The sequence below is a fragment of the Daldinia childiae genome (genome assembly GCF_008694065.1).
Source record: "Daldinia childiae strain JS-1345 chromosome Unknown Scaffold3, whole genome shotgun sequence".
Classification (NCBI taxonomy): domain Eukaryota; kingdom Fungi; phylum Ascomycota; class Sordariomycetes; order Xylariales; family Hypoxylaceae; genus Daldinia; species Daldinia childiae.
Window position 1 is genome coordinate 2,061,949 of NW_022984644.1, and position 26,234 is coordinate 2,088,182.

General features: G+C 45.3%; 4 protein-coding genes across 4 annotated transcripts; 2 read left to right on the top strand and 2 right to left on the bottom strand.

The window, feature by feature from the left end:
• Positions 1-1,719: 1,719 nt before the first annotated feature.
• Positions 1,720-3,717, top strand: GL218_03285 (Sugar transporter STL1; the record flags this gene model as incomplete). The annotated part of the gene is made up of 4 exons (XM_033579838.1): positions 1,720-1,807; positions 1,862-2,655; positions 2,828-3,131; positions 3,245-3,717. The coding sequence occupies 4 exons, from the start codon at positions 1,720-1,722 to the stop codon at positions 3,715-3,717; spliced, it is 1,659 nt and encodes a 552-aa protein (XP_033436316.1).
• A 5,425-nt stretch (positions 3,718-9,142) lies between these two features.
• Positions 9,143-13,838, top strand: GL218_03286 (Glycogen debranching enzyme; the record flags this gene model as incomplete). The annotated part of the gene is made up of 2 exons (XM_033579839.1): positions 9,143-9,372; positions 9,431-13,838. 2 exons carry the CDS (start codon positions 9,143-9,145, stop codon positions 13,836-13,838), a joined length of 4,638 nt encoding a protein of 1,545 aa, XP_033437638.1.
• A 1,350-nt stretch (positions 13,839-15,188) lies between these two features.
• GL218_03287 (uncharacterized protein) lies at positions 15,189-15,986 on the bottom strand (the record flags this gene model as incomplete). Its single annotated transcript, XM_033579840.1, has 3 exons — positions 15,189-15,492; positions 15,552-15,903; positions 15,983-15,986. 3 exons carry the CDS (start codon positions 15,984-15,986, stop codon positions 15,189-15,191), a joined length of 660 nt encoding a protein of 219 aa, XP_033437637.1.
• A 3,700-nt stretch (positions 15,987-19,686) lies between these two features.
• Positions 19,687-25,937, bottom strand: GL218_03288 (Phenylacetate 2-hydroxylase; the record flags this gene model as incomplete). The annotated part of the gene is made up of 4 exons (XM_033579841.1): positions 19,687-20,063; positions 20,121-21,293; positions 22,208-23,195; positions 24,672-25,937. The coding sequence occupies 4 exons, from the start codon at positions 25,935-25,937 to the stop codon at positions 19,687-19,689; spliced, it is 3,804 nt and encodes a 1,267-aa protein (XP_033436553.1).
• Between the last annotated feature and the right edge of the window lie 297 nt (positions 25,938-26,234).

Genomic DNA, 26,234 nt, shown 5'->3' on the forward strand with positions numbered 1-26,234 from the left:
TAGCGAGTTGACCTGCCATTTTATTGTTGGAAATCCATCAGTCACATTTTCAACCCCGGATATCCTAATCCTAAGTACCTTATTCTGTTAGCCCCGTTCCTACCTAAGCTAGGTTACCCGGGTCCGGATGTTGGGGTACCGACTTGTCACGACCCCCGATTAATATTGTCGGCATTATTCACTCTTTCATCATCCTATAAAGTTAGGAATACCAAAAAATGAAAACAACCTTAAGATTGTAGCCATTTGAAAATTCTTCTGCAGGTTTTTAGTAAGAATGAGATATTAGTCGACGGAAAGAAACTGTTATCACCGATATAAGACCGATAACGAGCGAAACATCCCGGCCCGATCGACGTCATCCTCTCACAATCTAAGTAGCTGTCATACAGGGGTTGCCTCTTTTCTTCGCGAAAGTTGATCTTGCACTTACGTCAAAAATTTCCGTTTTCTGCTTGATATCCTTGGTTATAGACTTATAGTGGTATGGGCTTCCAATGCGACGAGTGCGGCTTCGGATTACCGAGTTAGGAAATCCGTTGATGAATAATCTTTCTAGCGTCGCCGCCAAAAACGTTGGTCGCATCCATACCAACGTTACCAATGTCCATTTTTCCCCGAAGTCGTCAGCTAGGTGAGTACAATTTTTGGGTCTCTTTGCGGGGACCCCTTTTGGAATGGGGTTATGGGTTATATGATTTCTGGGGTCGGGCCCCTGAAGCCATTTCCCCTCAAAAAAGATTTACCTTTGCTTCAATCGATTATGAGATGTTGCGATCTGACCTGCATATAGTGGCGGCCGTGCTTGCATCGAATTATTCAAGCCCAGTTTTTCTATGATAGGACCTCCGCTTTGACTAACACCTCGCCATCTTACAAGGTATTTTAGGTAAGAGGTACATACCTAGGTAGGTACCTAATTAAAATACAGGTAGGTATACAACTTTAGAAGTATTATAACATCACTATAACATAGAGAAACTACCTAACCCTAAAAGACATTTCCCCAACTTGAAGACCTTCAAAACTTCCAGGTCCCTCCACAATTCCTCCACATTCCCACATCAGCGCACCGCCACTGAAGATACAAGGCCGAGTGCGCTATTCCGTTCACGTAGATCCCGACTTGGATGAAGCCCCACTAAGCGCCATATGTCCCCATTTATATTCCTACCAATTCCGTATTTGGGGTACATCGTTGGTTTGGAGACCCCGGTTCCACCCCGGCTTTCTACGCTCGTGGGTTGGTTGGGGTTGGCGGTTGGCGGTTGACATGAAGGAAAAGGTTCCAAGTTCCAAGGTTACCGTGTAGCGGTCTATATCTTTTAACCGTCTAACCTACCGCCGAGTATATATATCATCTGTTGTCAGCCCGCCTCAAATCATAAATTTGCTTTTTTTAATTGTCTTTGTTAGTTATACTTACCTCTTATGCTCCCCGTTGTTGCTTAGTCCTTAGTCCTCGGGTAGATTATTACGAGTATTGACTATAGCCGAACATATTTAGTCTCTTTAGTTCCGCAGCCTGATCGACATCGACGTGGGACTAATATAATAAAAGGTCATCGGCGCACAGATCTACGTGGCGCGATTGATCTTGGACCTTGTATTCCACTAACTTCTACGCCGATGAGCCTTACTATATAAACTATTGGGTCATCTCGGCTGAGTCCAATCTCACACACCACATCGAAGCCAGCTACATTTGACACATTTACCATGGGGAGATATTTTGGCCTTCGAGGCAACTGGCTCAACTATGCTATAGGCATAGTTGCAGGATGTGATTTCTTACTTTTTGGATATGGTAAATATCCCTATCCTATATAAGCGCTACTTAAATAGCTTAACAATGTCTTAGATCAGGGCGTGATGGGCGGTATTCTCACAATGCATCAATTTCTTGAGGCTTTCCCGGATATAAATCCAGACGCCGCGAAAGATGCAACAGAACAAGCAAAGCGAGCCTCAACCCAGGGTATCGCTGTTGCAGCATACAATCTGGGATGCTTTGTCGGTGCGGTCGCTACTATTTTTATCTCCAACCCCCTCGGTCGAAGGCGAATGATTATTCTCGGTACTTCAATCATGGTCATCGGCGCTATTCTACAGACCAGTGCCACAACGCTCCCTCATTTCATCATCGGTCGTGTAATTACCGGACTCGGAAACGGAGGTAACACATCAACTGTCCCTACTTGGCAATCGGAGACTTCTCGCGCCCACAAGCGAGGCAAGCTAGTCATGATAGAAGGTGCTTTAATTACATGTGGTATTATGGTCAGCTACTGGATTGATCTTGGTTTCAGTTTCATCGACAGTAGTGTCGCTTGGAGATTTCCGCTCGCCTTTCAAATTGTATTCTGCTTGTTCATCTTGGCCTTCATCTGGAATATGCCCGAGTCCCCAAGATGGCTGATCCTCAAGAACCACGAAGACGAAGCCCGAAAAGTCCTTGCTGCATTAGGAGATACCACAGTCGACTCCCCAGAAGTACAAAATGAATTTACTGCTATCAAGGACACTGTCCTAGAGATGTCTAAGGGCAGCTTTAGCGACCTTTTTACTATGGACAAGGACAGGAACTTGCATCGCACCTTGCTTGCTTTCGTAAACCAAATGTTTCAGCAAATCTCAGGTATTAATTTAATCACGGTATGTATAAAAGCGCCCCCTTCTTATGATTTTCATCCCCCACTCCCTAAAACAGGTTTCGAAGTATACAGTAACTAACGTTCAGTAGTAAGTTGCGATCACCCTATTGCTTCGACTCGCTCGAAAAAGAACAGTAAAACTTTAGAAGTGTAAGGTTATAAAACTAACACAGGATGTTTCCATCAGTTATTATGCACCAGTAATTTACAGCGGACTCGGTATGAGCGATTTCATGGCTCGACTACTCGCGGCGATCAACGGCACAGAATACTTCCTTGCTTCGTGGCCTGCTGTTTTCCTTGTCGAAAAGGTTGGACGCCGAAAGCTCATGCTCTTCGGCGCCGCCGGCCAAGCTATCAGTATGGCTATTTTAGCTGGTGTAAATTCTGCACCTGATAACAAAGCAGCCCAGGGCGTCGCCATCGCCTTTCTATTCGTTTTCAACACCTTTTTCGCCGTTGGTTGGCTCGGAATGAGTAAGTACATTTTGGTTTCCATATATTATCTCACGGACCCATGATGTATTTCTACAAACCCACACTTCCGGAAACGTTTGCTAGAATATGACTAACTTCTCCTTTTCCTTTAGCTTGGTTATACCCTGCTGAGATCACAACTCTCCGGACCCGCGCACCGGCCAACGCGCTTGCTACTTCCTCTAACTGGATTTTCAACTTCCTCGTCGTTATGATTACACCCATAGCTTTCAACAGTATTGGATATCAGACCTACATCATCTTCGCAGTGATCAACGCGTTCATGGTACCGTCGGTCTACTTCTTCTTCCCTGAGACGGCATACCGGTCACTTGAGGAAATGGACACCATCTTCCACAAGGTACACGGTGCTAAGGGCTACTTTACGGTTGTAGACGTGGCTGAAAAGGAGCCCCGCCGCTACGGCAAGAATGGCGAGTTACTCATTGCCTACGAAGAGACGGAGGAGCACAAGGCCCACGTTGAGCGCCCCGTACACCACGAGGGCGGCGGATCCGGATCAGCCTCTCTGGCGACGGATGTCGAGAAGGCCCACGGCGGCGTTTTTGTCGAAAACCGCGGTTAAACATATGCTATATACCCATCACGTACTAGTTTTATTACGTCCCTTGCTTTTGCGTTTCCTAGATCTTACATGGCAGACTCCTATAGATAGCTGGAGAGTGCTGGAACTGGAGGCTATTTCGAATATTATTACGCTGTAGATATTCATTATGTAAGAGAAACATGCAAAGCTTTAACTCCAGAGATTTGAGATGAAATATATTTTCTTGGGACAAATATTACCACGACCCTTGACGTCTCCTGCGATTTGTATAATTTTCCTACGTACCTAGTGAATACAATACATATGATGATATCCCCCCATGTCTTGTGCTAGAAGAGTTATGAAATTCGACGAAAAGGGTAACCCGAAGAAGTGAAGTATGTATAGGGGAACACTAGCCCCGGAGTGAAGCGAACTTGGTGGCCAGTATCCTTGACACCTAATTTAGTCTCCTATGAACTATACAAGAGTAGACACAAGAATTTGCCACATAGACTCTAGACACGGCTACTCAAGTTGATTATTTATGTAAATCAGATCATAACCCAGACCTGTTAGGACTTGAATCCATGTATACGTAAAGTATAGGAGCAATGCTCCGGGTTACCCTATTCAACTACTTCCTGGCCTCCTGACTTGAACGGGGAACCGAATAACCGAGTGTTTATAAATAGTTTGTGCATTTGCATCGGCACGGAGTTAAGTGTGTATTGGCGAAGGGTGTACTTTAAATTAAAATCCGTAGATTTAGGACATTCTAGTTTAGGTATTGTCTTGGCCGTATACCTTACAGTGCGTTACAGAATTGGTGGGATAAGTTGTATGCGTTCTGCACTAAGAAGCTCTAAAATGGATTGAAATCGTGTAATCTGAATGCAAGCTTTGCTGGAAAATAATGCGCTTTAGATGAGACAACGGCCTCGTCCGGAGGTCTCCTAGTCGAGGCTAGACACGACACAACCTCGCAAGGAAGAAACTTGAATCAAGACAAGGCGAAAGGTCTAGGCTGTCCGCACCTACGTAAGCGCAATGCTTGCTGTACCGAACTATAATTAATAGCTAAACAGGAGCCGGCTCAACAGTTATGAATACAGATAGAGACACATGCACAGAAGTCGGCACAGACTTGTCATGAATTGTCAAACCCTAGACGTCTCGCAACTATAAGAACCACAACAACTACGGCGACTTGACAGCTTCTTTACTTGAATTTTAATAGGTACCTACGTCACGAAAACGCTGGTTATAGATGACACTACGCCGAGCTCGTACCCTTTGCTCTTTCGATAGCGAAACACCTTCAAATTCTTAGACCTTGCCTTTACGATCAAAACTACGATAAATTTCACACATATACTTACCTGTATATCTCATAGTAATATTATGGGTTGCTTAAATGTGTTACCATGTCCAATATCTCGCTTCACCTATACAAACTCCAAAGATTCGTCGTCGTCCAGACAGACCCCGACCCCCCCTTCTTCCCAAAAGACTCCCGGTTCTGTTAAGCCGACAATCAGCATCTTCTGAGCCAGAGAACTGACGTTAGGTTAGGAAGCAACTTAAAATACGTTGTTTCTGATAATATACCAGGGTCATGATTCCCTTCGTACTTTTCCCCAACAAGAGGATAAATACACGCGTCAAGTTGAAGCACCTACCTACAGCATAGAATCAGGTAGTGAACACAGATGTTGGCATGGCTAAGGAAAATAAGAGCTTGGAGACAGACTTGTTCGCTTAGGTTTTCTATTGGGAATGTTCTCTATAAACATATAGCCCCATTGTTAGGTGTTCCGAGGATCCGGTACTTATGCCCCCTTGCATACTATAAGGTATCTGGGTATCTAGCTTGGGTAATTCAATCATACCCAAAGTTCTTGATATCACTATCTATAGAATTCTACCTACTTTTCGTTACCGAGGTTTAGTCTTTCAGCTACATGAGCTACATGTAGTGATGTACTTGTAGGTATTAGTATATAAAAATGTACTGTGCCAGAGTTGAGTAAATCATCCCGCATGAAAAAGAATTGTAAGAATTAGTTCAAGACAGATAAATGAAGCTAAATATACTAAAACTTGAGAGGGAACTATTTTCCCCGTCCTATGTTGAGTATTTTATCACGAAGTGGAACTACAAGGCATGGAAACAATTTCGTGGTGAGTACTCTAGGAACTGCCGGCAAGGTAGTGTCAAGTTCTTACTTCCTGCCTTCCTGATTTAGACTCAATAACTACCTCCTAGGCACCTAACCCAACTTAGTACTTGTAGCTCTAACCTCTCGGTCGAATCACGAATTCATAGTCGGCAACATATCAGAAACCTTTCATACTTTGGTGCCTCTCAAGTACGGTATCCTTACGCAGTGGATGATAGCAGTAGCTAAACTCATCCTCAAAAGACATTAATGGCCCAATAAGGTGCTGTTTTAATCGAGAAAAAAAACTAAACAATTTTAGAAAATAAAACGATGTGTTGAGCAAGCTAGCCTATTTGCATGCATTGTTGGATTGACTGGGGAATCGATTCAGTTACTTTGTATCACCAATTACCCTTGTAGTAAAAGTGATGTCCTAATGTATTGATTGATGATGATAGAGGAAGATCTACGAAAAGTGGGGGAAGCTAAATACAATTGGATTAGGGTGTGGGTGGGGCCCAACCCTTGGTCACATGACAATGCTAGGTGCCATTGTCACGTGACCATAATCCCAACATGCATACCTAACAACCCTACTATATTATGATAGACTTAACTTATCAATACCAATAAGGCATGGCTAGTAATAATCATAAAATTTTGCTCTTGAAACTTTGAGAATTTGCCTAATTTCATTATTAGAATCCCTCGAAATGAATTCATCCCCCCCCTAAGTGCGTCTCAACGATAAGGTGAGAGATATGGACGCTGCTAAACTAGGCAGGATTCCTATACTGCATAGTTTACCTTCTTAGGTAGGTAACATCTCGGCCAGTATATTAGCTAGTTATATTCTACAGGTTAGATCGTGGTCCCAACTACAGACTGACAGAGATATGTATAGAGAAAAGCTAATACATTCATAGGTACCTACCTACCTAATTTACCAAAGCGACCTCCGGGTTGCTAGCTGTGATAGTACTTTCATTCTGATTGAGATGACTACCGCGGGGATATTCTTCCCTCCTTGGAAGACTTAGCAGCCTACAGGGCGTAGCCTTCTTAATCGTACTCGACGGCTAAAAATCTTGTAAAGGTACCTACATGTATATATACGTCTTCTTAGCACTTGGATCATGATTTCTAACGGAGACATTACAACTACTATAAGCTACTACTAGCATGATAGAAATCTCTAGCGAAACTCGAGTTATATACAGTACATACTAGTAAAAGGGATGAACATAGAATATATCTCATATTAGGTCAGGATTAAGAAAAAAGGAGCAAGCATAAATTTAAGAGATACCAGCAGCTACCTTGATATTATGGGATAGGTATGGGTTGCAATGATTAACTGCCTGCATGCAAGTATGTGACTGGTCGCATCTTAGCAACATATAACATGTCCTAAGTGCCTGTTCAAGTACATATCGCTTTTATTCAACTACTAGAACTGATATTGACACTATCAAAGGGAGGTACCTGTTGTAATGTATTCTATGTATTCAAGCTGCAGGAAAATCAGCGGTAGAAAAATCCCTATCAACCTAGGCTACAAGGCTACTTATTCTCTACCCGGATGGGTACGAATTAGGTAGATACTTCCTTAGGTGATAGACATCTAACATTTATCAGTTGAAGAGATCGACCGTGCACCAAACAAGTTACCTAGCAACTCATCTAGAAAGAGCTCTTTTGTAAATTCCGTTCTTACCTCCACTCAGATATTTTGTCTGTACTCACATGTCTAAATGACGGATGGCAACAGCTGTTACTCCGGGAGTAGTGATGTCTCCCCTCCTACTTGTTCTTACTGCGCACACTTCTATTTTGATTAATAAATCTTAAGTCTCCCCTCTACCTTTTTTTGGTTTGTGGTTATAAAGTCTGAGAAGATGGGACGCGCAAAGAAAGCAAAGAATAAGTCTAAAGGCAGACCTAAGGACAAGCCCAAACACAAACCCAAATACAAGCCCAAGGGTAAGTCCAAGGTTAAACTGCAGACTAAACATGCAGTAGAAGACCAGGCAACACCTGCAAACAAGCCCGAAGGCACGCCGATACCTCCGAAAGCGCCGTCGCCGCAAGAAACTCACAGCAAGAGGACCCCTTACAAGGGGGTTATCCTTCCCCATCCAGGCGAATTACAGTTTGCGCCGCTACCGCCGCCGCCGCCATCGCCACCCACGACAAGTCCTTCGGTCGCGGAACCTTCAGAGCTTAGTGGAAGGTCAGAGGATACTCCGATACACCGATATCAACAAAGACGCCGAAAGCGAGGAGGTATCGAGCAGGCCATAATGATTCGAAGGAGACTTGGAGAAGAGATGAGAAAGAGGCAAGAAGAAGGAGAAAGGTTGGAGGAGGAAGAGGAAAGTCAAATAAGAACCGCCCGAGCCGCCCGAGCTGATGTTCTTCCTCTTCCAGGACCTCAAATTTGCCGATTCTGTGGTGTCACTTTTGATCCTAAGGCTAACAACGCCTGTCCTAACCATAAAAGTAAGAAAACTGCATGTCGTTTATTAAGCACCCATTTATGGAGTACTGGCTAACGTTATAATATGTTTTAGTTCACTATGGAGAATTGCAGTATGCATTCACATCTACTAGAGATCGGTGGACGATGGAAGAAGATATTCAAGTAAAAGAAAAATGGACGTGTTGTCATAAAGAGAGCCAGGATAGCCCAGGATGTGCATAGGGAGTACATCAGGCCTAGAAGACAGAACCTTACCTAAAGTTTGGGCAAAGTCAGGTACTTGATCGGATAGCCCCGCCTCCATAAATCTCCATATGGGGCCAATTAGGAGCTAATATTCAGCATATCAAGTCATTACGTCACTGTGCTGTAGTGGGCTTTTACTCTGACCCGATCAATCATAGTACACTACTATATTGCACTACATATTGCAGTTGCAGTTTACGATAGCTACTTGGTACATGTGATGTAGTATAGATGCACGTAGTGTAGTGTTGTACCTTAAGAGGATACTAGGATACTAGGTAATAGCTACCCAACCCTGCCAAACCCCACCTTCATAAGAGACCAACTACTTGAAGTCTTTTTTTTCTTTACCGTCGCATTTCATCGTCTGATGGCCTGATATAAATATCTTACTGCCCTTTAAAATATTATTCTATCACCTACAACTTCTCTCGTTTAACATTCTATGATCTAACCCTTTCTCTCTCTTCCTCTTTTCCTCCATTTTTAATCAAATATCTTCTAGTTCATCTACTACGGCTACATATATCTTCCTAGCTATTGTATGAAGTTTGGCGAGTAGTTGGGCATCATGATTCCCAGGACGGTGACCTCGAATGAGGTTTACATCTTGCCTCTGAAGGATGATGGTGCTCCCGATATCCCTGGCGAGTACATATACTTGGCACCAAGATCTAAGGATCCCATAACTATACGATTTACGATCGAGGGCACGTCGTCAATATGTAGACAAGGTAGTTTATGGGTTAATATCCCGGAACGGGGATCTGAGTTTTCCAGAGATCAGTTTCGCGAATACAAGTAGGCAAACTGTTCGCTTTCTAAGATCCTGGGATTCTTTGTTAACGGCCCCCCCCAGACTAAATCCCGACTTTAATCGAACGATAGAGATCTCGATCCCTGTCTTCGAAGCTGGTGCTTTCGCTTTCTACACTACCTATGCCGAACTGCCCGAGCTGTCTTCTGCCTTGAGCTCGAACACATCGGGTACGGTTGGATCTAAAAAGACGCCGTTATACTACATTGATGTCGCTCCTAGGTTATCTCTAGATGGCCGACCCTTGCCGTTACCAGCACTGTCCGTATTTTCTGTTATCAGCAAATTCTTGGGCAAATACCCAACCGACTGGGAGAGGCATCTGCGAGGTATCAGCGGCCGCGGGTACAACATGATACATTTTACCCCCCTTCAAGTTCGAGGAGCTTCAAACTCTCCCTACAGCTTATATGATCAGCTTGGATGGGATCCAGAGTGCTTTCCTCAAGGGGAGAAAGATGTAAAGCAGATGGTGGATAGTCTGGAGCACAACCATTCCCTTCTCAGCTTAACCGACATAGTCCTAAACCATACCGCACATAACAGCAAGTGGCTTTTTGAACACCCAGAAGCTGGGTATAATCTCACCACTGCCCCTTGGCTAGAGTCGGCCTACATTCTTGACACCCAACTCCTGGTTTTTGGCTCCAAGTTAGAGGAGCTAGGATACCCCAAGGAGCTCAAATCTACAGATGACCTCATCAAGATCATGGACGGCATAAAAAAGCATGTTGTTGCCGAGCTTCGCCTATGGGAGTACTATGCGCTTGACGTCGACAGAGATGCGGATGCTGCAATCGAGTCCTGGGCTGCTGGAAAGTCGAGTGCTCCTGAGGAAACTGGAAAGGATGACCTGACTAAACTGGAGGTTAAGGAACAAGCCCTCTACTTAGTTCAGAATGGCCTAGTTGGGAATGACAGGCTTGGCGAACGCTTTCGGCGACGTATTGACCCAAAAGTTTCGGCCGGGTTGATCGTTGCTCTCTTTGGGAAGTACAGGGGTGAGGCAGATGAGGCGGCTATCCGAACCAAAGTTGCTCAGATCTTGGATGTGGTTAATGTTCCATTCTACGAGGAGTACGACAAGGAAATCGGAGAAATTCTCCAACAACTATTCAATAGGATCAAGTATGTCCGCATCGACGAGCATGGACCAAAACTTGGTCCCATTGATCAGAACAATCCCTTGATTGAAACATACTTCACACGCCTAGATAAGGCTAAGGCATCTGATCAATTGAAATCCGAGGATTTGGTTCTCGTCAATAACGGTTGGGTATGGGCTGGGAACGCTCTGGTGGACAACGCCGGTCCCAAATCGCGCGTGTACCTACGACGCGAAGTTATCGTTTGGGGTGATTGCGTTAAGCTTCGTTACGGAAATGGCCCTGAAGATAGTCCATGGTTATGGGAGCATATGACGAAATATGCCCGCATGTTGGCAAAGTACTTTGCTGGTTTCCGAATTGATAACTGCCATTCTACCCCTATTCATGTTGCGGAGCATATCCTTGATGAGGCCCGTCGAATCCGGCCTAACTTATATGTCGTGGCAGAGTTATTTACAGGCTCGGAGGAGATGGATTACGTCTTTGTCAAGAGGCTGGGATTGAGCTCGTTAATCAGAGAGGCAATGCAAGCCTGGAGCACTGCAGAACTCAGCAGACTGGTACATCGCCACGGCGGGCGCCCCATTGGTAGTTTTGAAGTCGATGAAATCTCAAAGGGTCCGATTGGAAGTGCTCCAACGAGCCCCGGACTTAATGACTATTCTCCTCGAGAGGTCATTCGCCGAATCAAGCCTGTACCAGTCCAGGCCCTGTTTATGGATTGCACGCACGATAATGAGGTTCCTGCACAGAAGAGAGATGCTCGTGATACTTTACCAAACGCTGCCTTGGTGTGCATGTGTTCCAGTGCGACTGGAAGTGTAATGGGATACGATGAGATATATCCGAAACTTGTTGATCTCGTAAACGAGACTAGGCTTTACACGTCTGAGTCGTCTTCTGCCAAAGAAATTAAAATTGGCGGCGGCAAAGGTGGTATTGGAGGTGTCAAAAAGCTACTTAATCAAATCCACACACTGATGGGCAAAGATGGTTACGACGAAACACATATACACCACGAGGACGAATATATTACCGTCCACAGAGTACACCCCGAGTCGAGGAAAGGATATTTCCTCATCGCTCACACTGCTTTCCCGGGCTACGGGAATGGCAATGGTGCATTTAGTGCTGTGCGCCTTAGCGGCACAAAAGCGCGGCACTTGGGAAGTTGGATGCTAGAGGTTGATGCTAGCGAGGAAACGAAAAAGGAGACCGAGGGTGACGAAAAATACCTACGAGGGCTCCCAAGTCGCGTGATTGATGTGCCTGGTATTCGACTAGAAGCCAAGGCGGATGAGACAGTTGTCACAGTGCGCGACAAGTTTCCGCCTGGAAGTATTGCGCTTTTTGAAACCTGGATTCCGGCTGCAGAACATTCATCAGGCTTAGATAACTACGTCACATCTGGGGCTAAGGAAGCGATGGCCGAGCTGGATTTAGTCGATCTCAACTTCCTGCTATACCGCTGTGAAGCTGAAGAGCTCGATGGTAGTGGCGGCAAAGATGGAACCTATGATATTCCAAGCCATGGTAAGATCGTATATGCGGGCCTTCAGGGCTGGTGGAGTCTTCTGAAGGATATCATTAAGGACAACAACTTAGCCCACCCTCTTTGCCAAAACCTCCGCGATGGACAATGGGCCTTGGATTATACGGTTGGACGTCTCGAGAGAATAAGTCAACAGTCGGAGTTTGCCGGTCTTACTAAACCCGCGGCTTGGCTTAAGGAGCGTATCGACGCAGTTCGAAGTATTCCCAATTTCCTTTTACCGCGATATTTCGCACTTATTATACGAACTGCATATAAGGCGGCCTGGGAAAGAGGTTTGGAACTTATGAACGAAAAGGTGCAGAGTGGTCAGTGGTTCCTTCAAAACCTAGCCTTGGTCAGCGTGCAAATGACAGGGCTGGTCAAGTCAGGTTCACTTTGGCCCAAGAAATTTGTCCCCTCTCTGGCTGCTGGTCTACCACATTTCGCTGTCGAATGGGCAAGATGCTGGGGCCGTGATGTCTTCATCTCTCTTCGTGGTCTATACCTCGGAACTGGTCGGTTTGAAGAGGCAGCGGAACACATATTTGCATTCGCTAGTGTTCTCAAGCATGGTATGATTCCTAATCTTCTCAGCAGCGGAAACCTTCCGCGATACAATAGTCGGGATTCCATCTGGTTCTTTTTGCAGTGTATCCAGGATTACACTCGATATGCCCCAGATGGTGTGAGCCTCCTGACACGAAAAGTTAAACGACGCTTCCTACCATACGATGACGTCTGGTTTGACTCAGAAGACCCGAGAGCATACTCAACAGAGAGCCTGATACAAGGCGTTATCCAGGAGGCGCTGCAACGTCATGCGACTGGGCTGAAATTTCGCGAAGCCAATGCAGGACCAGGCATTGACTCCCAGATGCGCGACGAGGGTTTCAACATCGAGGTTAATGTAGACTGGTCAAATGGTATTATCTTCGGCGGCAACCAGTTCAACTGCGGTACCTGGATGGACAAGATGGGTGAAAGTGAACGCGCTGGCTCGAAGGGCATCCCCGGTACTCCTCGAGATGGTGCTGCTGTTGAGATTACCGGCTTACTTTACAGTACTCTGAAATGGTTGGCTAAGCTTAATGCGGATGGCAAGTATCCGTATAAGAGCGTGACGAAAGCCGATGGGACCGAGATCACCTTCTCGGCTTGGGCCGACCTACTGAAGTCAAATTTCGAAAATTGTTATTACGTACCGGTCGACCCATCAGAAGACGCCAAATACGGTGTAAATCCAAAGGTTGTCAACCGACGTGGTGTCTATAAGGACCTCTACCGTTCCGGAAAGGAGTACGAAGACTACCAGCTGCGGCCTAACTTTACCATCGCCATGACCGTCGCTCCGGATCTCTTTGACCCTGAGCATGCTCTTGGCGCTCTCGTCTTGGCGGACAAAGTCCTACGTGGACCAACCGGAATGGCAACACTTGACCCCTCGGACTTGAATTACCGCCCCTTCTATATAAATAGTGAGGATTCGACCGATTTCGCTACGTCCAAAGGCCGGAACTATCATCAGGGCCCTGAGTGGCTTTGGCCCACGGGATTCTTCCTACGCGCGCTACTGAAGTTCGACCTCATGAGACGGGATACCCAGCATGGGCGTGTCGAGGCGTTCCAACAGGTTACGAGGCGACTGAGCGGTTGCAAGGAGATGATTAGGCAGAGCCAGTGGGCAGGTCTTACGGAGCTCACGCAGAAGGATGGCCAGCACTGCGACGACTCGAGCCCCACGCAAGCCTGGAGCGCGGGATGCCTCATCGACTTGTACATGGATGCCGCTGACTATGGCATGGAGTAATTGCTACTTCCATAGCTTAACTATTAAATTGTCGGCCTGTGTAGGTCGGCATCAAAGACATAAGACTTGGAGGGAGTTTGAAAAGCATCATCTGCTTTGCATCATACCTAAAGGGAGTTCCTCTAGGCATGATAGTACGGCTATACTAGAAGAGTTGAATATACATCGAAGGATAGAGAGAAGACAAGGGTTTGCTGATACATATATACCTACGTATCACAAGGTTGGATAAGATGAGATACGTACCTAACATATACGAATACGTGAATACGAAAATACGAAATATGATCACGAAAACGTAGCATTTATTTATCGTCTTAGCCTATTCTCTCCTTATTTCCCTATGGCGTCAGCATATATCTACTGCCCACGGCGGGATTATGCGATAACGCATATGATAAAAGCATTAGGCTATTGATAGAGCTTTAACGCTAGCTTCGTACCGTGTAAACACAGACGGCGGGAGGTCGTGGGTTTAGGTGAGGCTTGGCTTTAGCATCGTGACCGTGCGACCAATATGTCATACGTTTTATAGCTCTTAGAAAAGGGGTATTGGGGCTAAGTCGAACTTAACTCGCTTAGCAATACGTAGTACCCGCCTGACAAATATTGCTAAAATACCTAAAATATTACGATTTAGGTTCCAGACGGTTTTGATGTTAACCATCAATTTGAGAAGAGAAAAAAAAAAAAAGGATATATCAAAAAAACTTACTTTGGTAACGCTGTTAATAATTTGGTAAAATGAGTATGTGATAGGTATAGGAGTTAAAAGGCGATATTTGTTAATGTGATGCAGACCGCCTGGGCAGCCAAGGCGGGAAGGAGACATGATAGTTCAAAAGTGAGAAGGGAAACGAAGACAATGTACACCACAAAGTCTTTGTACATAATTATTATTGATTCGCGGACTTTGATGTGTAGAGAAGTCAAGAAGAATATCTCCACTATGCTCGTTCATCGTTCCAGCGAGAAGACAGCTGCCGCAAATCCATGCCGAGTCTTCCCTTTCCCATATATATCTCCCGCTTAATTCGGGACTGTAAAAGTGATATCAAACCATCCAATGCTGCCCGACTCGGTTCCTTGTCTATCCAGATCAATCCTCACGCCTGCCTATTCAAGAAATGGATAATAGGAACCCGCATGGTATAAGTTTACCAAGATCACCTTTCCGACCTTAACGCCCATAATGTGGAATTCGGAATCAATGATATGTTAAGGAATAATCCTACGGTTGTAGGACTAGTATAGTAAATGACGTGTAGTCGAGACGATACCATATTGGTATGTGAAAGGAGCGTTGTGGGATTGGTATAGACTGATATTTCGTTGATCATGCTATGTTGATCATGTTCGTTGAGTGACGTTCCACTTCTTGCGCTCCTTTTTTGGCTTTTCGGTATAGCTAGCACCTCCGGAGCCCGACATGAACATGCCCGGATTAGAATATGTACTATCCCTTGCGCCGGGCCCAACAAGATTGCCTTGTGTGTTGATCGCGACGTTACTAGGAAGGCCTTTGCCAAGCTCGTACATTCGATCCTTCTTCCTTAAGTATTTGCGACGCCATACGCAAGCTCCAATCCAAATACCGGCGATTCCGACGACGATGATGACTATCATGACAACCCATTTCCAATGTGTTGAAATCCTAGGGAGCTAAAGTTAGGATACCGAAGCAAACTAGGACACCATAAAAAAAAAACTTACCAATCTCCGCCGTCATTGCTTCCCGAACTCCCTGTTGCGGTACTTGTCGACGAGGATGATGACGTCGTAGCTGCAGCCTTTTCGTTACAGAAACTTGTGAACCAGCCTTGTATACTCGACAAACCCGCGTTATCGTTAGTGCAAGCCGCATCGCAAACTCCAGATGCGCCTTGCTTGAACGGCTGGAGGCTATCGTAGGCGCAAAAGCAAGTGTCATAGGTATTTTCATCGGCAGCTGCGGCAGCAGGAGGTACGCAAGCTCCATTGGCATCGTAAAGGGGACCGCATTGACCCGCACACGAAGGCAGAGCCTGGAAGGGTACGATCGTTGTTACTGGGGGCGTTTGTTGAGCTGAAGAAGTTTGTCAGTCTAGGAACATTGCACTAGAAGATTCCCATTGGACTCTTTAGAATGAGATGAGGAAGCATACCCATGGCGAAGTGCGAATGCGAAATACCGAAATATATTGGACGTATGGAAAATCAACTGTATTGGACGTTGATGTTGACAAGAGCTGGCAATTCGCGCTGTAAACTCCGACTCGTACGTTTGGAAGCACACGGTGTTTTAACCCTCCAGTATTCAATGGGATACAACAGCGTAACGGTATTCGTGCCAGTCACCGTCGTCTAGAACCAACCAAATTTCCTAATCACTAATCCAAGTTGTTTATACAATTATACTTGGTCGCTCTGATACAAGGGATTCGAATATCGCTATTGTGACAATATGAATTGTCGAGACTCTAAAGGCAAGTCAAATGGGTGAAAAAAATAGATCCGGCAAATCGGCAAAGGGGTTGTCGGATCTATCGTATTAGCGGTAGTACGCTGCAGGATGCAAAATGAACGAGAGATCGTCTCTTGACTATTGTCCTTCCTAATTTTTCTTTTTTTTTCTCAATACTGTGACATTTTCGCGTTTGTTTTTTCCTCCAGATTGTATCAAACGAACGTAGTGGATCGCGTTATGAGATTTGCGTGAAAGTGGTTGTCGCGGAGGGGGGGTGAAAGGTTGAAGAATGGAGAAGAAAGGAATGAATGGGAAAGTAGGGAACGAATGGAGTAAATGTGTGGTATTACCGAATGAATCTAGATCTGGAGTGTGACCTGTGGAGGGAGGTAAAATGGCGCGGAACCATTACCAATGGGTGCCAATGAGCTAGAATTGGACAAGAACGAAAGGGTAAAAAAAAAAGGTTGTAAACCTTGAATCTGTCAGCCAAGAAGAACGGATAACGGCTCGAGTGGCTTGGACTTCCTTGGATCGTCCCGGTATGAAAATGGAAAAGTCTCTAAAAAAGTAAACGGACAGAATGGAACAGAACGGCGCTTCGGTGCAATGAAGCTAGTGGCTGCTGACTAGTCGTTCCATGTCAGCTCGCTCTTCTTGTACATATAAGTACACACGGCAATGTCGGCCTTGGCATAAGTACATTGAATGTACGAAATACGTAAATTCTTGTAGCATTATTGTGCAACTATGCTAAACCTAATGCGGTACGTAGGTAAACTCTGCTGCAAGTTCCCGTTATGATTTTTTTAGGCAGTTTAATGTAAGCAATAATGGTGACACACGTTGCATCATTTCCCTGTATTCTATACATTCAAAAAATATATTGTGGTTAGGCATCTTCAAATTTACTTGAGGGGAGCTACTTGGATATACATATTGCAAATCAAAAACATGGGGCAGCATGGGATAAGAAGGTCGAGCTAATTATATCCATAGGGAGTCCCAGCTTCCTGAAGATCATCTAGATCTACATACGTAACGTAGATAGTAAGTTGGGTCCCTTAGGTCCTTACCTAACCTATGTAAATCACTAAAAGATGCCTACCTCCTATTAATCTAATAAAGTCTAATAAGGTAAGTCACAGAATAATTATAAATAATCATCTGCATATAAAGCAGGTACTATACATTATTTATTTTCAACGTTCTCTATATGGAATGTGACCGCGTCATGCATAACTCTCTCCCTTCGTTCATTCGATCCCCAAGGATGCACATGCCTACGGTTGCGAGAGCTTTCTCTTGTTTTTCTCATTGCCAAGCGACTGCCAATGCAAATAGGTGGTAATATTGATACGGGCAGGTATATTTACCTAGAATTGAATATAAAGTTCGACTATGTCACACCTTTTGATAAGGTTATTGTGGAAGTTCCCGGTTGCCGATTCCCGATTGACAAGAGAATACCAAGACAAGGTAGTCTCGTGTTCTTGAAATTTGAACCTTCCAGCTTGTCTGTTTGTCAGCTCTAGCCGTTTTAGAAGCAATGGTTCAGGTACTAGCGCTTAGCCTAGGTTAGTATCTTATATTGCCTATTTAGGAATAACGCACGTATGGGAATAATGCATCGGTGGAATGTAAATGAAGTGAGGACCAACGACACAAACACCTTCATGCTACGTTAAAGCCAACACCTAGGAGATTTCTATACACTACATCCTCCATGGGAGGATCGTTACGTTCCTCTCTGAATTCGCCGTTTATGTTGTTCCCTAGCTCGACATATCAGCTCATAATGTTCGTCCTCCAGAACAATTATATCTTTGTAACCATAGTCTTCAAACCGTTCATAGGACACCGTTGACCACTCCGCACATCGAGTCCTACGATAAGCTCCACATCTTTGACCGTTAATAACGAAGTTCACGTCCATCAGAGGTTCAAGATATATCAAGGGAACTTCCCATTGATTCGACGTTTGAACTTCGCATAAGAGGGCTGCAGGTAGTCTTGGATCGCCAAGCCGTTCTCCAGACACGCTCTCGTTGGTTTTCTGTTCGTTGTTCTCCGAGTGAATATTAGTACCCAAGCAAATAACAAGCCCAGCATTGGTCATCGAGTAGGGCGCGATCATGCTAGATGGCCCTAACGCTAAAGGAGGAATATTCCTAAAATCGGCCGGAGATCGAGCAAGGAGGCCGCTGCTTTCATAGTCACCGCGCCACGCAAAAATGGTCATGTCAAACGACGTTTGCATGATTTCAAGCTGCAACCGCCTGAACGCATTTCTAGCTCCTTCGCCATATAAGACGGGGATGCTAACATCGAAAAGACCCGCAAGACAATAGGCAATGTCTTCCTCCCGCGTCGTTTGTCGCTTAGAGGCCCATTTCATACGCTCGCCAACGCAGATTTTACACAGTAAGTTTCTGTCTTCCAATAGCTTTCTGCTAATTCCGGCGGATTCAGCGATAGTGTTGAGCAGATCGTCTCCGTCTTCGATCTCAGACCAGTCTGAAGCAAAGAAGGATCGTCGTGCAGGTGCGAGTAATTCTTGTAATGTCCATCCCCTCGTTAACCAGCGAGTTTCCCGCACTTTAGCAAGTAGCTGTTCTCGGGTTATGATCTTTGTTGTCGACGGTGAGCCATCTGTTTTATCGTTATACTTATGCACGTCTTCGAGATATATAAAACACAATGCGGAGTCATAATAGTATTTGTACATGGAATTGATTGCTTCAGATAAGTCGGCGCTGTTACGTTTGTCGATACAGCATGTATCTATCCATGCATACGCAAATCCATACGCCAGCGCCGCCTTACAGCAACGGATCGTCTTATCCCATCCCGCTCTGCCTTGTAGAGCTGCTTGTTCCCCTTGTATTTCATGGAAAAGGACCTCATCAGGTCCCCACGCATGTGAAAGAATTGCATATGAAAGTTTTTGCACTTGGGCCTCATTAAAATACTCAAGAGTGAGCTTCTCAGTATGTAAAAGCCACATCAAGTCAATACAAAGACACCCAAGTTATAGGCTAAAGAATGGGAATATAAATCAGATAGCTATACTATATGCACAGGTGCCTAAAGGATTGCTGCCAGTGGACATCATCCATAGACTTTCGTATATAAATTCTGCCTGTGCCAACCGCCTTTTATTGCATGCATTAGGTGCGGATCCTCTAATCGAGATTGAAAACCAGTTATATTTCATATCACGTCAGCCACATATTGAAATCAAACTCATCTTCCTATGATCTCCTATGATGTGGTGTAACCCTAGTCTTAGCCAAGGATATACATCTACAATTATTTGGTGTAATAGGGGTTCCAAAAACTGTCGCTAGGACTTAACAGTTTACACTACATGTTTTATCAACAATAAATATATCAACTTTCTCACCCCTTGTAGTACCCCTCAGTCCTCCGTTCTGCCGCGTTTAAGCAATCCCTTATGACAGTCGTGTCCCTAGGAACAAGCCTAATCTTAAAGTCCCTAGGAATTGCAACCAGTGCCGATTTCACAGCGTTGTAGTCGACATAGTCCGTATTAGGCGGCTCCGTTTCGCTCGCTACAATCTTATAGGACGAAATAAGGCGTATTAGAGCAGTGTATAGGAGTCTAGATGCGATATATTGGCCGGAACAAGCGCGAGACCCGGCTCCGAAGCTCAAGTGGCTAAGGCCCGTGGATTCGTGCTCTGTAGGCGGGTCGAGGCTCTTAAGCCATCTCTCGGGGTCGAATTTGTTAGCATTGGCGCCGAAGTGGTCGGTGTCTAGACAGTATAAGTATCTGTATGAGTAAATGATTTCTGTGAGAATGTTATACTTACCGTGATTCCCTGCCTGGGCGTTGATTAAGATCATCGTCTTGGGGGGGATGATAGCACCGTTCCAATTCACCTCCGTTACTGTCTTTCGCGGAAGACTCATGGCGCTGACAGTGTAGTATCGCCCTGCCTCCTTAATAATTGCGTTGATATACGAAACCTTCTCTTGTATGTAGCAGTCCGTCCAGGCATCACGTATATCTGGGTAGTATCGCTTAATATCCTCGTATGCGCGGTCCTGCCAAACCTGTCCTTCCTTGGTCGACAAGGATCCGATTGCAGAAGTCAGCGTTCCGGGGATGGTCTCGAAACCACCCGAGACTAGAGATAGGCAGATTGACGAGACTTCTACTCCGGTAAGCTTCGTCTCTTGGTCTTTCAAGATAGCGGCGGAGATACAGGGCTTGTCGGTGCCTCGCTTTATCATTTCCCGGACCTTGTCCAAAAGAAGCTTTAAATATGCATCGCGCCGGTCCCGTAGTTCCTTAGACCGAGCACTTTTTTCATTGTTCGGGAAGTATCGCAGAATCGGGACGTAGTCTTGCATATTTTCAGATGCGCTGCGCAAGAGTGAGATGGCCGAGCCAACGGTAAGGATCTCGCGTAGGAGGTCGTCATAAACGGCGTCCATACGAATGCCATAACAGAGGGTTAGTGTCGTGTTAAGAGCATATCTCTGGATATATGGCCGCACGCTGATCTCGACCTCCCCGTTTTGGCTGTTCTTATAGAGATCCCTTAGGATGCAATAGCTTTCCAAGTCGAACATAGGATGGTATCCTCTTAAGGCAGGCCTACTCAGTGCTGTCCCCGCAGCTTTGCGCTTCCTGTTGCAGCTGTCGTCCCAAGGCGAAGAGCCGATCGTGAAACCTTGGGTACTACTAATAAGCCCATGGAATGTATATAGCTTTGGCCGGTCAATTACTGCGTTCTGATGGCCCACCAACATCTTTCTACAGTCATCGAAAGAATTCACGACTACGGCGCGAGTATTCCCCAACTTTATCTGAAAGATGGAGTAGTTATATTGGCGCCACCATTTCTCGCAGATGCTAGCATGATCCTCGCCGAGCTTGAGAAGGTGGCCGAAGATTGGAATCGCGCCGGGAATTTCTGGTATTCCCTTGATACGGGGAATATCTGTGCCAAATGCGACCTTCCTAGGGTTAGCAATGCCTATATCAAAAGCATGCTTGAAAGCTTAGCTTACAACAGATACCAAATAGGATACCAATATTATTATTATAGTAATAAGTAAAGGTCCGGCACTTTGAAAGTCAATAGCTAAGTCGTGTATAGAGGTAGGCATATTGGGTTTAGTTACAACCGAACACAACTAACTATAGAAATGTTAACTATAAACAATAAACTTAGGAATAACTTAATTTCTTAATACTGTTGTATATTATGATGTGAATTTAGAATATCTGTATTAAAGGAGTATGCGGCTTTGGTTGATTGATATTATCTACCTGTAAGTTATGAATAGGGGCTTCACATGCCACATGCGATATCCAAACTACCCCTCACGGGGTATGTACTATTACGTGCATCTTCCTTACCGTGACTCTTATCTCGTTGCAACCAAAGCCACCAAGACGCTGGTCTTGTCGTTATCAATATGCCATGCGTCGATGGCCCGCAATCGGATCGGACCTAAGCGGGGCCATTGCCGGAAAAGCCGACAATGTAATTATGGGGTAGCATCCGGATAGAGCTGAGGATCCGGGTTAGAGAGGTATTCAATATTCAACACTACACCTCCGATCCGTGTATTAGGTCCGCTAGAGAGACGCTCGAGTATTGATGTAGATAATAAGAGAAGTAGGTAACGTATATATTCTAATTCTTAATCTACCTAGCTTAGACGAAGGTCAGTTCCTTAGGTCGCTTTTAAAATAAATATTGTTGAGGGGGAGGTTCGCTTGAATCTATGGATAGTTTAATATAAATTGACTATTAGTACTTGCTTCCCCACTCCCAGGTTTGCTTCGTTATAAATACGCCTGCTCTTATCTTCAATTCGCGAGTAGTCTCTTCGGCACAGTCAATGAATACATCATCGTGGTCAATATCTACGTCTTCAGCACCTAACGATACCATAAAATCTGCTATCCATCGCGCTGATTCGAATTTTGCCAGCACCATGAGACACCGGCCTAAATATTTCTCATTGAGCGAAACACCGTGCTCGGCCAATGTAGAGATTACCGCTGGGCTTTTCGCGAGGATGGCACGGTACAATGCCTCGACGCCCACTGTGCGTCTGAGATCTGTATCTTCATCTTCTGGGGGAGATAAGTTATCGCGAGGCCACCACTTTGTGTGCAACTGTGGATCTTTCTTCCAAAGCTTGTTCATTAAATGAGCTTGACCCCCTTCTGCAGCACATACGAATGCTCTTTCAAGAGATTCGGGGTCGGTGCTGTGCGCAAGTATAAGGTCAACCACTTCTTCATGTCCAAGCTTGGCAGCTACTGCAATAGGCATTCCGGATTCATCGTAACCATTTACGTTTTTCGCACAGTCCGTATAGATGCCATGATCGAGAAGAATTCGGACCATGCGAGGATGCTCCGTCGACACCGCGTAACACATTACGCCGGCGTAATCTAGGCCGCTTAGGTCGTAGACAGATGTGTTTACATCGATGCCATCGTCTAGAAGAATTTGCACCAAGTCTGCTTGGTTGCTGAACACTGCAGTGTAAAAGATTAAGTGGCCGAACGAAGCGAAGTCTGATAATGGTTTACCCATAGCTTGTAAGAGTGACTGAACAGAACGAATACGCCCAAATTCGACTCCATCGAGAATTACACGGGAATACTCGGCTTTGAGGGGAGATGGGCTATACTCTGGCTGCATAAGTAACCGGATGACACCCTCGTGTCCTCCTCGGACTGCGGCCCCTAACGCACTTGTCGAGGATCTTGTGTTGAAATGACTCCAATGCCAGCCCTGATTCCAGTTCCAGTCCTCTCCGTAATCATCCCGACAAGGATCCGCACCGCAGTCCAGAAGATAGAGAACAATTTGTAGATAGCCCCGAAAGGCGGCGATATCTAGGGGTCGTCCAAACTAGGGGTTAATTACGTTGATATCTGCTTGTTGCTCTTCTAGCAGTGTCTTAACAAGTGGTAAGTTACCGATTACAATAGCACCCATGAGGACATTATGAGCATTCGTTCTCATGCTAGTATCGGTTCCATCCAACAAATTTAATATTCGATATGGGTATCTCTCAGCAATGGCCTCAGAAATCATCCGATGCTGCTCGGCCTGTTGTTCCTTTGATGGCTTGGTTAATTCATCTAGCACTTGATTCACTCTGGAGATGACGAATAGAGCATCATCTCTATTGACTTCCTCAGAGAGTGATTTTACTAGAAGAACTCTGCCTTTCGGGGCTATCGGCATGCGTATGATCAACTCTGGTGTAGCCGGATGGTTGATATCTAAGATTTGTTTGTCGCAGATGGCGAACAGTATGGAAGAGTTGAACCTTTCTGAAGAGAAAAAAAATAAAAGAAATTAAACTATTAGATTCGCTTATATCGGATATTGGTGTGCCTTGTATTACTCACTATTGACGGTTCGAAGTATAAAAGCTCTATAGATACCAATAGAAATTATCAAATACTCGATAACCATATCGAGGATTTCATTTGGCAGCGATTCCATGTCGAACACCCCAATTTGATTTATTAGATACGGTATAACACCTCAAGAAAGGAGAAACATGAAAGACTGCACATACTAAATTGTTGTTGTATGGGAAGATGTTGCCTCTATCATCGCTCTAGGAGACTGCTATTCTTTGACATGGAAGGTAAATTAATTGGCCGCCACTGCTAAGTTTTTAGCTTTTTCACATGCATGTCTGGCAAGTGCTAACGCTCTTGCATAGGGTTGGTTACGCAGAGCTTCTTTCCCCTATTATGAAACTGGTGATACACCTAAATATTTAGTGTCTTTGATCTCTATACTGCTATTTCTTGTAACTCCCCCTCCCTTTATTTCTTCTTATGTTTTATTTTATTCTTTATTTTTAATAAATGCAGGTCAATTTTGACTATTACCTAGGTACGTACCTAGGTATGTTTAATACCCAGACTGTTAGTATATAACTCCATCATAGGTCTGGAGTAATTGACGGCCAACTCCACTCGCCTGTTCCGCATGCCAATATGTCCCCGCGAGTTCGTCAATGATCCTAAGGCTTCTCTCTACCTCTTCTCTAGCTGCCCTCCTCGTGGTTTCCAGTGTAGTGTCTCTTAAACTACGCAGAGCTACTGTCAGGGACAGAGATGCCGCGTACGGAATGAAGGGAAGTTTCGATATATGAAGATCGAGAAGGGATGATATTTGCTGAGCGCAATACTTATGTCTAACTCTTGAGCTTTGCATTATCAAAGGCGATGTACTTTCAGAGCTACGAGGTTCGATGGTTTCGATTTGGGCTGGACGGTAGGATATGACGCCGATAACGTTATATAGTAGTTCTAAACAGGCTTGCGTAGATGGGTGCATGATTTGAGCCTTGCAGTCTTTTACCAACTCTTCAAATTCGGGCCACGATGCTTCCCAAACGCAATTTTCTTTCGCTATCTCATCGGGCGACCCCGCCTGATAGAGGTCTAGAACACGATTAAGCATCTTACATAGGCGAAATAGTAACGTAAGACCTGGGGATAACGACCTCATTATATCGCCGTCTTGTGTTGGTAAATATATCTCGTTAATGTGAATCATTGTTGGCCGACCGGTTATCATGGCAACGATCTTATCAAGCGCAAACAGGGAGCAAAGTAACTCCACACGGCGTGCTTCCGAAATCACGTCTCCAGGCCGTGAGGAGTAATGTAATCCAGAAGAATAAGCAAAATGGACGGCTAAGCCGCATAATCGGGCAACTTCGTCATCGCCATCTGGGCCATAGGAGTGGAAGGTCATTAACGCGAGGACTTGAACGAGTTCTAATCTATCATCAACAAGACCGATATCTTGAGCTATCTTTAGAACACCGAAGAGTCTGTCAGCAAAATCACGGGGCGTTTTGAGAGCGAATTGCCCATCTTCAATCTCCGGAAGGTTAAGGTACTGTCTAGCCGATGGGCTCTTGCAAGCGGCCAGACAGATAGCCTGTCTTAATATGATGGTGGCTGGATTCTCTTGACTGACGGGGCCGGTAAATGCCCGAGTGCTGAAATCGACGATGGGGAGGATAGGGTGGATTTCGTGCTTATATATCTCTATGATAGCATCAAGATCTGGCTGTGGAGGGAGAACCTGGAGACATTCGATTTCCAGATATGGCAATACTGCTTTCACCACCATTGGTAAGTAGCCTGCGGCGACGCCCGGGCGCCGCTCGGAGGGTGGTGCCCTCATATCCTGAAAGGAAGGGCGGAGGATACGCGATGGAGGAAGCTGCTGTGCCGGGTCCATCTCTACACCTGAAGCCGTGCAAATAGAGAGGAAGAGGGAGTGTGCTGACGAGGCCCCAGCGAAGGGGGCTGTGAATCGTGAAGCGAGTGTAGATGGTAAAGCTTGCTGATTATCGTTATCAATTTCTCTGGAGTCGAATGATTCGGGCGGCTGTTCATCCACGGGATGAACAGGGAGTTGGCCATCTAGCAAATCCGACACGGCCATGGTCACTTGACGCCTAACTCCCTCCTGTTGCACCGGGGTCTCGTCGCTAATACCATGGCTACATTTCCGTTTTCCCTTCCTGCATGGATCACAAGCTTTCTTTACTTGCTTGCGTTTGGACCCGCTGCCATCGCCATAGTCTCCGAGAAATCTAATCCTCTTCATGTCGTCTTGTGAGGAAAGTGTAGAAATTCCTACGGAGATCAATCAAGAGAAAGTCCGCAGGGTCCAGCGGTGTGTGGACCTGCTTAATGCGGCAAGTCCGCAGATCGTCAGTGTGATGTAACGCTACGCTTTTTAGCCCGATAGACCATTGACAATCTACTACCAACATCTACGTTGTATGATAGGAGAGAACATACGGACCGTAAAATGCTCTTAGAACTGAGGTTAATAATGTCTCAAAATGATCCAAGTAGTTTTCTGGGCCTCTACGGCGCGTGTAGGCATTTATATAAAGGG